The sequence below is a fragment of the Suncus etruscus genome, chromosome 13, assembly GCF_024139225.1.
Source record: "Suncus etruscus isolate mSunEtr1 chromosome 13, mSunEtr1.pri.cur, whole genome shotgun sequence".
NCBI classification, from domain to species: Eukaryota; Metazoa; Chordata; class Mammalia; order Eulipotyphla; family Soricidae; genus Suncus; species Suncus etruscus.
This window is the reverse complement of record NC_064860.1, coordinates 30,544,498-30,562,705: the sequence shown is the minus strand read 5'-3', so window position 1 is coordinate 30,562,705 and position 18,208 is coordinate 30,544,498. Positions and strand designations below refer to the sequence as shown.

At 37.5% G+C, this 18,208-nt stretch overlaps 1 protein-coding gene across 1 annotated transcript in view; it reads right to left on the bottom strand.

Annotated features, from left to right (window-relative positions):
• Nucleotides 1–2,838: 2,838 nt before the first annotated feature.
• The window catches only part of POLQ (DNA polymerase theta), a 67,405-nt gene continuing 52,035 nt past the window's right edge, over nt 2,839–18,208 (bottom strand). Inside the window, exons 25-30 of the mRNA XM_049785864.1 lie at nt 16,126–16,310; nt 14,048–14,159; nt 11,694–11,818; nt 7,732–7,899; nt 3,528–3,629; nt 2,839–3,092 (exon numbers count right to left, since the gene is read on the bottom strand). Of these exons, the coding sequence (XP_049641821.1) occupies nt 2,979–3,092; nt 3,528–3,629; nt 7,732–7,899; nt 11,694–11,818; nt 14,048–14,159; nt 16,126–16,310 (806 nt within the window). The 3' untranslated portion in view covers nt 2,839–2,978. The remainder of the gene's footprint in view (nt 3,093–3,527; nt 3,630–7,731; nt 7,900–11,693; nt 11,819–14,047; nt 14,160–16,125; nt 16,311–18,208) is intronic.

The window sequence follows — 18,208 nt, the reverse complement described above, 5'->3', positions numbered from 1 at the left end:
AAGACCAAATCAGAGATAATTTGCAAGCAAAAGTAGTAACAGAGAGGCTTACATAATACAGTAGGTAAGGCACTGACTTGCCTTGCATATACTCAACTTGGGATCGCTCCCCAACATCCCTAACATCCTGAGCAATGCCAGGAGTAATTCCTAAATACAAAGCCAGGAGTAACCCCTGGAGCATCATTGAGAGTGATCCAAAATCTTAAAAGAAATAAAAAAAGAAAGAAAAAATAATAGTAATTGAATAAAGTAAGTATCCACAAATCAACACTGATATTCATTGGCTAATTAAGAGAGATAATTCATTCTGAGAATGATTAATCAACCAAAACTGAAATAATAATTATAGCTATTAGTTGGCAATCATTGAAGTAAAACTATAGTCAACAAAAACCCAGAGATGCTGAAACTTGAGAATTAAAGTGGGATGCAGAAATAAGAAATTTAGTTTCTATGTATCTTCACCAAAATTTTTTTATGAAAAGTAAAATCTTCACTAGGAATACTATTTAGTCATCAGAGTTACTATTACCAAAACAGAATGAATCAACAGCATGTGCCAGTAGCAAGTAATTAGGATATGGTACCACTTCTGTGATGAAACTCTCAAAAATACATAATCCAGTTCTAAACAGGAGGAAATATAAAACCAAACTGAGAAGACCAGAGCAATAGCACAGCGGTAGGGTGTTTGCCTTGCATTTGGCCAACCCAGGACAGACCCATGTTTGATCCCTGGCATCCCATACTGTCCCCTGAGCCTGCCAGGAGCAAATCCTGAGCACAGAGCCAGAAGTAACCCCTGAGCAAAATGGGGTGTGGCCCCAAAAGAATAAAACAAACAAACTGAGAACCATTCTCTCTAACTATAAAGTCATGAAAGTAAAAGAGAAGACAGTTCAGAGTTGAAACTAGAGAGACCAAATAACACACACAGAGGTCAGGAGTGACTCCCAACTCAATGTTTGAAGCACATTCCTGGTAGTGCTCAGGAACCCATCAAGTACTAGTGATCAACCAGGGCTCCTCAATAACCACTCTCTTTTATCCAAGACTTACCTGTTCTTTAAGATAACTACCATGGTAGAAAGAAATCAGTTAGGACAGAGAGGCAGACACAGAATAATTTCTTTCATATGCTGGGATATAAGTAAACATAGTAGGGTAACAACAGTTGGCAAAAGGCAACAGAACTGGAGAGTCTGTAGAACTGCACTTACCTGAGGGAAAGTCTGAGAGACTGGCCAAGGGGAGGGTTATTGGGACACTGGTGGAGAGAAATGAGCACTGTGGTGGTGGCTGTGGTGTTGGGATAGTGTATGCATAAAACTATTATTAATGAAATGTAAGTCACACACAGTACCTGAATAAACATGAGGAGAGGGAAATGAATGAAAAATAAAAATAATAAGAAAATGCTGTGTCGATATATGTTGATCTGTGACTATAGGAATGATGTTACCTGTCACCTCACATCTAAAGAATGATCTTTCTCTTTTGCTGGATCTCAAGCCCATAGTTATAAAGGAATAGCATTCTTTCTGAGAAATACAATGCAAGTGATGATGAAAAAGACCTGTAGAAAGAATGATAGCATGGTCCCCATATCTCTGTCACCTTTTAGCTACTCCCCATTCGCAAACAAGAGGTTTAGCTTCTTTGGCACCTATTACAATTGCTATTAGTACTACTACAACTACAACTACTATTACACTTTGTATAGCAGCTTTATTCCATTAACAAATGTAAAAAAAAAAAGAGTGCTGATCACTGATTACGAACACGACAAAACTTTCCACGTACACAAACCCTGTTGAACAAAGAATGAAGTAAGTTAATGGATTTCACTGATTTCTGATACCCTTCGACCAAATTGTATTGCAGTCATACTTATGAGGCTAAACAGCTTCTCATAAATTTATTTTACTTCAACAGCAAAATGATCAAGTTACATGGTTTGGATAAGGAAGTTCAGGAAGCTAGTCTGAGTACTTCCCTAGGCTCCTCTAGAAAGCAGCATTGAGAGACCTTCTCTGGTCAAACTATATTAACAGCAATATTAACATCTGATATTACAGAAGAGGCATCGTTTTTATACACAAAATATTACAAATATATTCAGTACATAAATTAGAAAACAATCAAAAGTCTATTTTAAATATATGCATACCAAATCTTATCAAACATTACAGAATTAATAATCAAGTCAATTCTGTGTAAAAATACTATTTTGGGCTGGGAAGATGGGTCATGCTTTGCATGTGGGAGCTCCATTTTCAATTCCTGACCCCAGTTGGTTTGCTGATCATATTTCCAAGAGAGTCCTCAAACCCCACCAAGCACAGATGGGTGTGACCCTCTCCTGTCAAAAAGGTACTTTGAAAGTCTTAAATTGGTAAAAAAGAAAAAAAAAATAGTGCCTTGGTTTGGTAGCATGTGAAACCAAATCCTATATGCCTACGGCTCCTATTTGATGTATATTTGTATTTATTTAACTATTTATTTGCAGTGCTAAGGAAAGAGTCTGGCTCATTAAGGCAGGTACTCTACCACTGTGCCACACTTTTTGTCTCTTACTGGGAATCTATGAGGCAAATGTGTGAATCTTGTTCAGGGTTGAGCTTTGCCCAGGCAGCAGCTAAACCCACACAGGGAAGACCCAAAGTATTAAGTGCTCATTTCAAGTAACTGTTCGGAACCTGTGTAAAGCCACATTACATATAAAAGGCAACTTCATAGAAACTCTTTGAGGTTGAATAGAATCAGTAAACTTGATATGTTGCTTCCAAGAAATGTTGTTTCTTAAATGCTATGAAGAATAAATACTCATTATAAAGTGCCTCAAATAAATCTAAGTCTCTAACTTGGTGTCGTCTGTTTTCATGAAGAGGATGGAGGGTAATGTTCATTCTTTTTAAGGCATCTGGAGGACAGCAGGAAGAAAGTTCTACTTATTCCCACACTACAGTGATCAGTCACATGTCAAAATCCTGCAGTGCTCCCCAGCTGGCACCTATTTTCAACTTCACTTTCAGTTTCACTGAAAGCTTTATGGCATTTTCCATTTCTTTCTTCACAATCTGAGCGACCTGCCCAAATAAAAAAGGGATAGGAGTGAGCAAGGCTTAACAAACTGTGGAACTGTTTCCTAAAGCCACCAGGTGACTACGGAATGGAGCGCTTCAACTCAAGGAATTTGAAATTCTCAGACATCCCAACCAGTCTGTACTGAAGATGTGCTCTACTAGATTGGCTGGAATGCTCAGAGCTTTAAAACACCCGGCCAGACTTCACATTTTCATTTAACTTCACAGCCAGAAACAACCCCAAGCCAGGAATTACTGTACTTCCTGAACCAGTATGAAATGGAGCACTTTTAGCTCTTGCTCTACCTATATTAAAGACTAGTACTGCTAGAGATAAAGGATCCAATGCTTTCAGGGAAAAAAGAGCTATCAACCTGACCAATGAGCAAACCATTTTTGCTGTCTACAGAACGGAAATAAATAACACTGTAAAAATACCTGAACAATATCCTCTTGTGCCACTTCATATAAGAGTTCATCATGGAGTTGAAGGATGAAGAAACCACCTCTGATTGGGCAGAAATTGCCTTGAAGTTTTTTCTTGGAGAACAATTCTACTCAATGAAAGAAATGAGAAAAGCCAATTAGCATGTCATCAAAATCTGAGACGTTTTTTAAGATATTTTGAGAGAAACTGGGCAATATTAAATTAAAACACTCAAGACTTATGACTGTGAAGAAAGTACTGGCTCACTGCTTTCTGGTTCACTTCACGTTTTAATTCAAATCCCCAGAAATTTTCTCCCAGAAAGAAGTCTAATGAAGGAGTCAGAAACAAGATACAGGCATGATAGAAGGCAGAAGAATTAATTAATTGTGACAGGAATTGCTCCTCCATTTCTGACAGTAACCATTCTCTTACTGAGTCAATGATGAGTCAAAGACAACATTTCTTTTGAAATTCTTTGTTCATTGGTGCATAAGCCTCACTATGCGTAAAACTTAATGGCATTATTAGAAACTGCTCATCAAAGAGCTCACGTTACTTTTCTCAGAAGAGACTCTGCCAATTAGACAGTGCTTCTTTGAGCTTGTAGTCAGGGGCCACCTGGGCAGGGTGCCTATGTTTAAGTGTTTAACATTTGATCCTCAACACAGGAACGAACATATACCTTCTATGAAGCTAATATCATGCTCATTCCCAAAGCTGACAGGTATTAACAAAGAAAACTACAAACCAATTTCACTAATGAACACAGATGCAAAAATCCTTAACAAAATCTTAGCGAACTGAATTCAACAACACATCAAAAAAATTATACAACATGACCCAGGATGCAAGGATGGATCAATATACATAAATCAATCAAAACCATACACCACATCAGTAAAAGGAAGGATAAAAACCAAACAAACAAACATGATCATATCAATCAGTGCAGACAAAGCATTTGACAAAATCCAACATCTATTCAAAATAAGTATACAGAACTTTCTTCAAGATAATGACAGCTATCTATAAAAATTCCACAGCAAAAAAAAAAAAAAAAAAAGTCCCACAGGCAATATTATCCTCTTTTTTTTTTTATTTTTGGGCCAAACCCAGCAGTGTTCAGGGATTATTCCTGGCAGGTTTGGGGGACCATATGGGATGCTGGTAATTGAACCCAAGTCCATCCCAGCCACATACAAAGCAAATGCTCTATTGCAGTGCTATCGCTCCAGCCCACCTCCACCCCCAATTATCCTTAATGGCATAAAACAGAAAGGTCAAACACTAGGCAAGGCTGTCCACCATCTCTACTCTTATTCAACATTGTATTAGAAGTCCTTGCAACAGCAATCGGACAAGAGAAGGAAACCAAAGGGAATCCAAAACAGAAAAGAGAAAGTCAAACTATCTCTATTTGTAGATGACTTGATATACATTGAAAACCCCGGAGTCCACAGAATATCTCCTAGAAACAATAAACCAATACTGCAAAGGAGCCAACTACAATGTCAATACAGAGAAAGACAGTTGCATCCCTTTATACAATAACAAAACAGAGGAGAAAGGGATAAGAGTCTATCCCATTTAAACCCAAACCAATCAAGTGCCTAGGAATCAACCTAACAAGGAGGTGAGAGCCTTATACCATGAATACTTCAAAACACTTCAGAATGAAATTAAAGACTTAAAGAAATAGAAGAATATCCCATGCTCATGAATTGGGAGAATCAATATTATTAAAATGACTATCTTGGAGCCAGAGCGATAGCGCAGTGGTAGGGTGTTTGCCTTGCAAACAGCTGTCCCAGGACAGATGTTGGTTCGATCCTTGGCATCCCTCCCATATGGTCTCCCAAGCCAGGAGCAATTTCTGAACACATAGCCAGGAGTAATCCCTGAGCATCACTGGGTGTGGCCCAAAACCCAATAAACAAACAAACAAATAAATAAATGACCACCTTAACTACACTACTATATAAATTCAATGCAAACCCTATTCAAATTCAGAAAACATTCTTCAAGGACTTAGAACTTAAAACTTTTGTGTGGAACCACAAAAGACCTAGGATAGCCGAATCAATATTGAAAAACAAGAAAGTAGGAAGCATCTCATTACCTAATTAGAAGCTCTACTCTAAAGTCATTGTGATCAAAACAGCATGGTATTGGGGCCAGAGCGATGGTACAAGCAGTAAGGCATCTGCCTTGCACGCACTAGCCTAGATGAACCACAATTCGATCCCCTAATGTCTCATATGGTCCCCTAAAAGCCAGGAGTGATTTCTGAGCACATAGCCAGGAGAACCCCTGCGCGTCACTGGGTGTTGGCCAATCAAACAAACAAACAAACAAACCCCCAAAAACCAGCTTGGTATTGAAACAAGATTTTAGGATCAGTGGGTCAGAACAAAATATCCAGTGGCAACCCCCATTTATATGGTCAACTAATCTTTCACAAAGGAGCCAAAAATTTGAAACGGAATAAAGAGTCTTCAAAAAATGATATTAGAACAGTTGGATAACCACATGTAAGAAATAAAAAATTGATCCATATATCATACATTACACAAAAGTCAATTCAAAGTGGATTAAAGACCTTGAAATTAGACCCAAATCCACAAAATTCACTGAGAAAAACATAGGCAGAGCACTCCAAGTTGTAGTGGTAATAGAATGCCAATGTCAAGAGCTATAGCATCAAACCTAAATAAGTGAGACTATCTCAAACTAAAAGGTTTCTGTATAGCAAAAGAAATAGGCTAAAATTAGAAGACAGCTAATGGGAGAAAAAATTTCACTTACACATCAAATAAAGGTTTGATATCTAGGACATACAAAATACTCACAGAGGTTAACGCCACGAAAACCTAAAACCCCGTTAAAAAAATTGGGAGAAGAAATGAACAGACACTTCTCTGAGGAAAACCAACAGATGACAAGCAAACACATGAAAAATGCTCATCATCACTTATCATCTTCTACCAGTGTGAATAACACATATCAAAAATTCGGGGCACAATCTGTTGGCAGGTATGTGGTGAGAAAGGAATTCTCATACACTGCTGGTAGGAATGCTGTCTGGTCTATCCCCTTTAGAAAACAGTATGGAAAAAACTAAACTCAAAATTGAGCTGTCATATGACTCCATAGTCCCTCTTTTGAATATCTCTATCCCCAGGACAGAAAAACATTCATCCAAAAGGATGTATGCACACTGCTATTTGTTTCAGTACTCAATACAAAAGCTAAGACTAGATGTCCAACAATAGACAAGTGGATCATGAAGATGCAGTACATCTATACACAGAATACTACATAGCTATAAGGAACTATGCAATCATACAATTTGCAAAACCATGGATGGAACTGGAAGATATTATGTTAAATGAAGCAAACCAGAAGAAGGATAAATAAGAAGGATATATGTAGTACTTAGAATAATTGCATGAAGAAATACAATAGTCTAAATGCTAATTGTCTCAAACACCATTATCTCCAGAGTACACGATGAAGGAAAGAAGGTTAGGCAAATGCTTAACCCACTGTGCTACCTCTCCAGCCCAATATAATGCATATATCCACAGATAACACTGGACTAGTCAACTGTATGCCATTATTCTAGCTACAATGTTCATTCATTGAGTATGATATTGCAATTAGTTTTTAATTCAAGCTAATTTTCTATTATATCATAATGCCTGCGTTGTTCATTTGTTTTCAGGAAAGGAACCAGGATGCTCAAGACCCATTAGACCAGGGGTCTCAAACTCAATTTACCTGGGGGCTGCAGGAGGCAAAGTCGGGGTGAGGCAGGGCCGCATAAGGGATTTTGCTTACCGAATATTCACAATAAAAAATCGCGTTAGTAAGAAAAAAAATCGCAAAAAAACACATTAAACATTTGCATACCCAAACGGAACTGCTCGGGATATGCGAATGTTTAATGCGATTTTTTCTTACTAATGCGATTTGTATTGCGATTATTCGGTAAGCGAATAATCGCGAATACTGCGATATTTGAAGGCCGGCCGCGGGCCACAAAATGTTGTATGGAGGGCCGCAAACGGCCCGCGGGCCGCGAGTTTGAGACCCCTGGTGTAATGACATCATCAAACTAAAATACTTGAGAACTGCTAATAATTAAAATATATAATACTCTCCCTTTTCTTGTCTGATACAATGAGTCTCACCATATTATAGAAAGACTACTTCTGGGAACAAACCTTTTCTGTTGCTTTGGAGCACAGCCTCCCGATGGCTGTGGGACTTGAAGGTTGAATGAAGAATCTCTAACTGCTTCTGAATGTTAACTGTGGCTGTTTTAACAACATCAGCTGCTGATCCTTGGACTGTGGTATTGATAGCCTGACGCTCAGCCTTGGAAAAAAATAAAAGTACTTCATCATATGTGTTGAGACATTTAAAAGTATTCTTGTTTTCTCTCTCCCTCCCCACTCCTTCCTTCCTTTCCTACCTCCTCTCCCCCCCACCCCCGTGTTTCATACACATACACACATACACACAGGCAAATTCCCAAAGAGGAACTTTCCCCCAACTTTCAAATGTGAGGAAATGCAAAACAGAGCTACAGTCAACCTATAAATTAAAGCTTCCTGTTAAAAGTCATCACAGAAAGGGAACTCTGTTCTTGGATTTGAACCTGGACTCTCCAGGCTGCCAAGGCCATGCACTGATCTCTTCCTTCAAGCTCTAGACTTAGTCAGGCACTCATCCTGACATCCCATTCATCTAACCTTCTGTCCCAGAAATTTATATCTAATATTTCCAGGCAAATAGGCCCTAGCACTTCTTTCTCTTAGACAATATACAGCCTCAAAACTCAGTTGGCCAAACCATGTAATCAGTTAGCAATTATTTTTTTCATGATCAGATAAACTTCCATGTTTAGGAAAATAACCTGTAAGGCAGTACTAGATGTCCTGTAAAACAAATCAAAAGGATCCAAATTGGAAAAGAAGTCAAATTATCACATTTTTTCAGATGACATGATAATATGAATAGAAGACCCTAAAGAGTTAGCAAAGAAGCTGTAAAAACAATACACCATTAAAGCCAAGTAGTAGGCTACAAAGTCAACACACAAAAACACACATTCTTATATACAAAGAATAAACCAGAGAAGGAAAGAATCAATGAGTCTATCCCATTTAAAACAGTATTTAGGAGTTAACTTCACAAAAGGCATGGTAGATCTATACCACAAAACAAGTTTGCACAAGGGACCAACGTCATAGACCTTCTAACTCTGGAAAGAGAGGCCCAACTAGCAAGAAAAACTCATGAATATATGGGCCTTGCAGCTGTTGCCACTGGGGCTTTTATGGCTTCCTTTTTCTTTTTCCTTTTTGGGGCCACATCCAACAGTGTTGAAGGGTTATCCTCGGCTCTGCATTTAAGAATTACTTCTGGAGGTGCTTGTTAGACCATATGAAATGCCAGGATCAAACTCAGGTCTGCCAGAGACAAGGCAAATGACCTACCCATGGAACTATTTTTGCTCCAGTCACTAGCTATCTTTTTCATGTCTAACAATTTAAACTTTAGTCTTCAAAAATTTAAGCTTTACCTCCTACCTGAAGACTAATAATTGAGTGTACATATTGCTGTTTTAAATTTGCTTTCTCTTCCAATATATTTAAGTCATAGATTTTCTATTCTATCAGCTACAATGCCTAGTTTAGTTAGTGATGTAATAAAAGCCTGACAAATAACTAATTTCTATATGTGATAATACCAGTGTTCATGGCATGAAAATATAAAAACTCAATTGTTCCTTCCTGTACCCAACTGTTTTTATGCACTGAATTCTGGATCCATTCAGAAAATGTTTTATCAGTTTGGGGACTATTATTTCCATCATATGTAATGGGTAATGAGCACAGATTAGTAATGGAGAAGAGTAAATAAAATCAGTTAAAATAGGAATATAACTGAACAAAGAAACTATCATATGGTACATATACAAAATGGAATACTACTCAGCTTTAAGCAAAACTAAAGTCATGTAATTTGTGGCTTCATAAAGGGACCTGAAGAGTATTATGCTGAGTGAAGTTAGATAGAGGAAGAGAGATTAACACAGAATGATGTCTCTCATATGCAGGATATAAAGAAGCATCAAGGTGGGATAATTAATACCCAAAGACTGTGGAAACAAAGAACATCAAAACTGGCATTCAGTATAAAACAGGCCTCTTGAGAAGGATGAAGAGAGTTCAATGCCTGTGGTAGAAGGAAGCATTGAAGCAGGAGGAACAGGTTGTGCTGAAATGTGGTAAAGTGTAATGTATAAAACTGTATCAGCAACAGTTGTGTAAACAACTGTGCAAAAAGTTATATATTCCCCAAAAAATGCCTCTTGTAGAAATGGACTGGTGGGAGGCAAATGGGAAGTAGGGGAACCGTTGGAGGTAAATGTACACTAAATTGGTATTAAAACATATTATGCCATAGTAGGGTGTTTGCCTTGCACGCAGCAATCCAGGATGGTGGTTCGAATCCCGGTATCCCAGATGGTCTCCTGTGCCTGCCAGGAACGATTTCTGAGTGCAGAGCCAGGAGTAACCCCTTATCAGGCACCTCTGGGTATGACCCAAAAACAAACAAGCAGAAAAACAACAAAACAACAACAACAAAACATTGTATGCCTAAAATGCAAATAGCTGTGATTTCATAGTGACTAATTAAACAAAACAAAACAAAAACAGGATTTAGGCTGGGAAGAGTATGGGGATTAAGACAGAATTTTCATGGCATGCACCATGAGTGGTTCAATACCCTGCTTCAGTCCTAGATAATACTTACATTCTCTTGAGAACTGACAGTGGTAACTTCTGTCCACAGGCAGAAGTAAGCCTGAGCCCAATTTTCCTGCAAGCCCCACAACATCCCCCAACAGAAAATGAAACACTTAAATTATGAATGCTTAAATAATCACATATAGATCACATGAATGCCAATGATTTCAGGCAGAAATTTTAATCATAATGAAACAAATATCATTAGTAAATCTTTTTAAGATGTTAAAAAATAGCCTGCATCGACCCCAAGTGATAGTACAGTGGGTAGGTAGGTAGGTAGGTAGGTAGTCTGCTTGCACACAGCAGACCTATATTCAATCACCAGCATCCCATAAGATCCCCCAAGCCTGCTAGGAGTAATTTCTGAGCACAGAGCCAGGAATAACCCCTGAATGCTCCCAGATGCGGCCCAAAAACCAAATAACAAAACAAAACAGAACAAATCAAAATAGCCTGCATCGGGACCAGAGAGATAGCATGGAGGCAAGGCATTTGCCTTGTATGCAGAAGGGCGGTGGTTCAAATCCCAGCATCCCATATGGTCCCCCGAGCCTGCCAGGACCGATTTCTGAGCATAGAGCCAGGAGTAACCCCGGAGCGCTGCCCGGTGTGACCCAAAGCCCCCCCTCCCAAAAAAAAAGACTGCATTAAAATAGTAGTATACAGGTTAAGGCATTTGTTTTGTATACATATATTAATATTGGTTTGATCCTGGTACAACATAGTCCAATGAACACCACCAGGAGAGTATCTGAGCCAGGAATAAACCCTGAGATTTATATGTGTGGCCCAATCCCAAGTAGCCTGCATCAATATTTTGTGGATTCTCAAATAACCTTTAAGTATTTGATGAAATAAACATGTAGAAGGAAATAATTCAGAACTTAAGTTAATCACTGAAGACATTGGCAATCTGGTCTGAGATAACAAACTAGAATCTAGTTTCTGAAACTATAGTTTCAGAAATACATAGTTTTTGTTTCAGAAAATATATTTTCTGAAATAAAGCAATCAACAACTGTAAAACCTAATGGTTTATATCTTATTAATAAAGCTAATAACCAAAATATACTATCTCTAATGGAAGTATTATTAGATAATCCCATATTTATATCAGTCTCCCAAAGATAGAATTCACAAAGCAATACTACGTGTTATCACGTTAGAAACTATAGTTGAGCATACATAGAGAGAAGATCCAACAAATATGCTTGTATCCCTAAGTAAGGCTTATCAGCAGAATGTAGTCTTCGTTGCAAAGGGACATGCCACTGAAATATTAAATTTATATATTAATCAGTTAAATAATTTGAAATATAAAATTCAAAATCCAGAGAAAGTTCAACATACATGAGCTTTATGATAAGGATTGTTGTCTTTAATTCCTGGTAAATATCTGCGCCTTCCCAAAATGGTGTGAACAAATCCATCTCTTTTACAGTTCTTTACTGTCTCTTTCATGAAATGATTAATTCCTACAAAGAAAATACAGAAATAACAGCCTTAATCTCATCCACAGGCTTCAATAATGTGAAATACATCCAAACCCCATGATTCTTAACACAGATGTCACATCATCCAGATTTGCACATAAATTTCTATGTACCTTTTAAAGACATAAGAATTGAAAGATAATTAATTTAGAAATCATATTTTTGTCTTCTAAACTACCACCAACTCCCACTAAGTATAAATCCAAGCTCCAGACCAGCAGATGAGCAAAATTGGAGGTGACTTTACTCAAAAGATCTATTTTGCACAGGTATCTGTTCATTGATCATGGTAATTATATTTTGCTCTTGGCTTTTGGATCCAAGCTCACAACATTTCAACAATTCCTTGTTATAGTATATACTACAATCCAATAGGAAAAAGTCAATGCACAATATAATAGATATTTCAGTCAGTAGGGACATACATACATAAACCATTTCTTCCCTTTCTCCCCTACTTCTCTTTCTTCTGCTGAGGTTGTGATAATCAGAGGTTACACACAGGCTTGGTGGTGTTGCTCTCCAAGTTGCACAGCAGATTGTAAGGCTTGCGCCCTCAATTGTATTGCTCAAGGAGAGGGGGAACAGTATCACACACTGGGGACCTCACAAGTGGTCACACTCTTTAGTTAATGGTGCTTGCACACATTGCAGTGGTTCTCAAATAGTGGGGCACGCCCCCACCCCCCTGGGGTAGCTTGAGGCTCTGTAAAGGGGGACATGTATAAATCTGTATCTGGAACTTCTGCTGTGTTCTACTATTCTCTTTGTTGGCCTAAGTAAACATTATGTTTTATAATAAGAATTTGAAAAAAAGGAAAGTATAAGTATTCTATGTTGAACACTCCTCAAAATTATTTTCGTTTTTAATACCTTTTAATATTTAATACCTGTTTAAAACCTTTGAATTTTTATAAAGGTTTAGAATTGGTATTTCAAATTCTATATAAAGGTCTAAAGTAATTTGACTGAAATCACAATAAAGGAATATAACTTACCATAATATTGTGCCATCTAATAATTAATATAGCAAAGCTTAAACATATTTAACTATTTTTTCAATTCTCGGATGATTATAGTTTCCAAAAAAGTCTTACACATTTGCTAAAATTTATTTCATGCATTTCATCACTTTAATCTTATTCTATATGGTTTTATTTTTACTACATTCACTAATTGTTAATAGTTTGAAAGAAAATAATTGATTTTAACAAATTAGCCAGGGATGTTGGGACCTTGTGAAATTTAGTTATTCTAGTAGTAGCTTCTGAGAATTCATATAATTTTTTTCCATATAAGATCACTTTGTGGAATAATTAAAAGTTTTCTTTTGAGGAATGGAGGTAAGCTGATAACAAAAAGGCAACAGAAGAACTTTTTTCATATATTGTTTGAAGTACAAATTATATGACTGTGTGCATTTGTCAAAATTCATTTAAATATACATCTAAAATGTGTAAATTATATTTCTTTCTTTTGGTATTTGGACCACAATTAGCATTTCTTTTTTTCAGATTTTTAGATTTTTTTTTTTTTGGTTTTTCGGGCCACACCCATTTGATGCTCAGGGGTTACTCCTGGCTAAGGGCTCAGAAATTATCCCTGGCTTGGGGGGAATCGAACCAAGGTCCTTCCTAGTGCTTGCAAGGCAGACACCTTACCTCTAGCACCCCACAATTAGCATTTCTACTGAGAAGTTTGAGGGTTTTGTTTTGCGGCCATGCCCAGTGATGCTCAGGAGTCACACCTGACTAGGCACTAAATAGGCTAAGGAAACCAAATGAGATGTAAGGGATTAAATTCAGTTTGGCCACAGGCAAGGCAAACTCGATACCGATTGAATTATTGCCCCGACTCTTTCATAGTTTTTATCTAAACCTAAAGCACAATGGTATAAGATATACACAATGACATAGCAGCATACACATGACTTCATTTCTCTTCTGCCTCTACTCCATAAAAGAGCATATATTAGTAAATAATTGTAAGTTAAATAGTATTTCATTAATAATGCCTAATGAGAACTTTGATGACTAAAAACACTAATAGATTTTTAGAAATCCAAAGGATATTCTATTGGCATTTTAAAATCAATTTTATAATTCAATTTTTAGCTTTAATTTTGAAACATTTCATAAGAGAACATGGAAAGAGAGTTGAAAAGACCAATAGTATTTTTGAGAAGATAATCAATACTAAAGAGTTCTTTACCTGTATATCTAGATTTGAAGGAGTCAATATAGTAGGCAGCATCATTTTCTTGAATGCCCATCTGCTCTCCCAAAGATTTAGCTCCCATTCCATAAATTATTCCGTAACAAATCTGCAATAGGGCATCATAGTCATTAAGTAAATAGAAGGTTATAACTACAAAAAATTGCATAAATGAAAAAGCTCATTTGAATGGTCTTAGTGCTCACTGGGGCACTAAGTTACACACAAGTTAATGATGAGTCAAAGAAACAACAGATTATTTTTGATGGCTTAAATATAAGATTATGAGTTAGTATGCTAAATCATCTTTTATATCTTTATTTCAAAAAACTGTTGGAGTGTAAGAAGGACTGCAGAAGAGGAAAAAAGGAAGGAAAGTATACAAATGTGTGTACATTCTTTAACAAAATAAGCATGATGATTCTATGTGCTTGTCAGTCATCCAGAAGTAGAAACTAATATGGATCCCTTTAAAAAGTCCAAGGGAGACCCAGGTAATGACTCAAAGGGTTTTGAATGTAGGAATATAGGATGTAATGACCCCATACCCTCATGCTCCCCTAAACACTGCGAGGTATGAACCTCACAAAAAAAATAAGACAAAAGTTCTAAGAACAGATAAAATAAGTTAACAATGTCCCCAACAAATTAAAATTATCAGTTAATAAAAATACACAATTTAGCAATATATATTTCCCCCTTCTCTTTTCCTCCCCTCCCCAGCAATATATTTTTTTGACTTTAGGACACACCCAACAATGCCCATGAGTTACTCCTACTTCTACAATCAAAAATTACTCCTAGCAGTGCTCAAGGGACCATATGCAATGCTGAGGATCAAATCTGGGTCAGACACATGCAAGATAATGAATGCCCTACCTGCTGAACTATCGCTTTAGCCACCTGTATTTTCAACAAATATTTAAAGAGCATCTTCCTTTTAAAAAAAGATTGTGGTTGGGCTGGCGCGGTGGCACTAGAGGTCAGGCATCTGCCTTGCAAGCACTAGTCTAGGACGGACCTCAGTTTAATACCCTGGCGTCCCATATAGTCCCCCAAGCCAGCAGCCATTTCTGAGCATATAGCCAGGGTGTTGACCCTGAGTGTCAACGGGTGTGCCCCCCCCAAAAAAACAAATAAAAATAAAAGACTGTTATTAAATGTGTGAAAACAGAAAAATAAAAATACTAACAAGGTGTTAGAGCGATAGTACAGCAGGTAGGATATTTGTCTTACACACAGCCAACACAGATTTGATCCCTGGCATCTAATATCATCCCTTAAACACAGCAAATAGTGATTTTGGGACAAATGGCCAGGAGTAAGCTCTGAGTTCCATTAGGTGTGGCTCAGAATTAAAACAAACAAACAAAACCTGATGCTTAAAGATGAAAAATATATTTTAAAAATACAGAATTTCAAGGACCGAAGAAATATCATAGCCTTGAAGGTTTGCATTGCACGTGGCCAACTGGGTTCATTCCCCAGCATCTATAAGATCCTGAGCCTGCCAGGAGTGATTTTTGAGTACAGATACAGGAATAACCACCTGACACCACAAGATGTGGTTCCCCCCAAAAACAAAATAAACAAAAAAATATACTTTCATACACAAATTAAAAAAAAAAAAACACCACACACAATAGGAGCTAGAACAAAAGCACAACAGTAGGGCATTTGCCTTGCATAACCAATCCAAAAAAAACCCGGATTCGATACCTGCATCCCATATGGTCCCCCCACCCCCACCCCCACCCCCACCCCCCCCCGAGTCTGCCAAGGTGATTTCTGCATGCAGAGCCAAGAGTAACCCCTGAGCACTGCTGGGTGAGACCCAAAATCAAATAAATAAATAATACAATAGTCTCTACCACTAGTGCATGTGTATTTCCTGACATGAACAATCTCAACCCAAGTCTCTGACAGTATAATGAGTAACATGAGTCTTAAATAATTGTACTTTGAAAGATCCAAAAATGAAAAAGGCATTCAGTCACAAATGATTTGAAACAATTTAAAAAATTTTTTGAATCAATAAAATTGTTATTTATGTTAAGCATATTCATTAAGATCACCTGCTTTGCTTGTTGCCTCAAATCATCTCCAACAGACTCTGGCTTAATCATCTTCCATTCAGCTGCAATACTTTTGAAAACATCACCTCCAGAGTTTAGTACTTGAATAAGACGTTGATCGTGGGATAAATGAGCCAAGATTCTCAGTTCAAGTTGAGAATAATCAGCAGCTAATATGAAACCACCTGAAGTGAAATGATTTTAGAAAGTCTTGTCCAAAATCAAATCCGTATAAATAAACCGCATATAAATTTCATTCTAACATAGAACTTGGAGTTTTCAAAAATTAAAACCTGGCCTTTAATATAATATAGTTAATTTCTATAGTTTACAAAGCTTCTTTCCATTCAAATAATGTAATATATTTAAGTGATTACTTAAGTGATTCCCCAAGCATCAGAAACATAATGAAAATATTTTTAACTCCTATCTTGCAAACACTGAACATTTAAAAAATGGAGAATACATTTTTATTTGAATTCTATAGAAAACTTTGCATAGTTTTTGGTACAGGAAGGAAGGAAGGAAGGAAGGAAGGAAGGAAGGAAGGAAGGAAGGAAGGAAGGAAGGAAGGAAGGAAGGGAAGGAAGGGAAGGAAGGAGAAGGAAGGCAAGGAAGGAGGGCAAGGAAGGAGGGCAAGGAAGGAAGGAAAAGGAAGGAAGGGAAAGGAAGGAAGGAAGAAAGAGAAAGGAAGGAAGAGGAAGGAAGGGGAAAACAGAAAGGGGAAGGAAGAAGTAAGGAAGGGAAAGGACAGAAGAGGAAGGAAGAAAGGGATAGGAAGGAAGGAAGGAAGGAAGGAAGGAAGGAAGGAAGGAAGGAAGGAAGGAAGGAAGGAAGGAAGGAAGGAAGGAAGGAAGGAAGGAAGGAAGGGAAGGAAGGGAAGGAAGGAGAAGGAAGGCAAGGAAGGAGGGCAAGGAAGGAGGGCAAGGAAGGAAGGAAAAGGAAGGAAGGGAAAGGAAGGAAGGAAGAAAGAGAAAGGAAGGAAGAGGAAGGAAGGGGAAAACAGAAAGGGGAAGGAAGAAGTAAGGAAGGGAAAGGACAGAAGAGGAAGGAAGAAAGGGATAGGAAGGAAGGAAGGAAGGAAGGAAGGAAGGAAGGAAGGAAGGAAGGAAGGAAGGAAGGGAAGAAGGAAGGAAGAAGGGAGGGAGGGAGAAAAAGAATGAGAAAGAAAGAAAGAAAAAGAAAGGAAGGAAGGAAGACCTTCAATGTTTATACTTATCATGGCTCTACTTTGACAATAACAATGACATTCAACAACAACAAATATATAAGTAGTCATTATATGAACAAGAATTATGAAGAGAAATCTGGACCTGAGTGGTAGTATAATGGATAGGGTGCTTGCTTTGTATGAGACTGACCTGGGTTCAATCCCTGGTTTCCCATATGGTCCCCAGAGTCCCACCAAATGATCCCTAAACACTGATCAAGGAGTAAATTCTGAAAGCCACTGGGTGTGACTCAGAAACAACAACAAAACAAACAAAAAATATATGAAAAGATTTAGATTATTTATCTATGCATTAGAAATGCCTGAGTGCATAACAAAGTGTGATATTTAAAAGGTTAAAAAAAGAGAAAAAAATATTTTCAAACTGATATCACAATGTGTTGGGCTGATATCTTTGGGGCTTTTCTTAGATCAAATTTGGGCAACCTTCCTCATACGTCCCTTCTTCTGGAAGAGCCTGATAGCTGTACCCACACCCACAAACACAGTTGCCATGTTCAAAGTGGGCCTTCTTCCAGGAGTCACTGAAGCGGAGTATATGCTCCTAAAAATTCATGGTAGCATAGCTTTGAATTTCTGGCCAACTTCATATCTGATGCTGTCATTCTGAAAGGAACACCCCAATTTAACAGAATGTACATATAACAAGAGCTTACTATGCCTTCTGCCATCATATTAATGACTTCATTAATTCATTGGTAATACAATAATTTTCACAAAATAGATGGAAAAATATTGAAAGAATGGATGATTTATGATGAATTTATAAGTGATTCCTGAGTGCACCGCCAAGAGTAAGCCCTAAGCACAGGTGGAAGTGGCCCCCAAACCAAAACCAATACAAAAATAAAA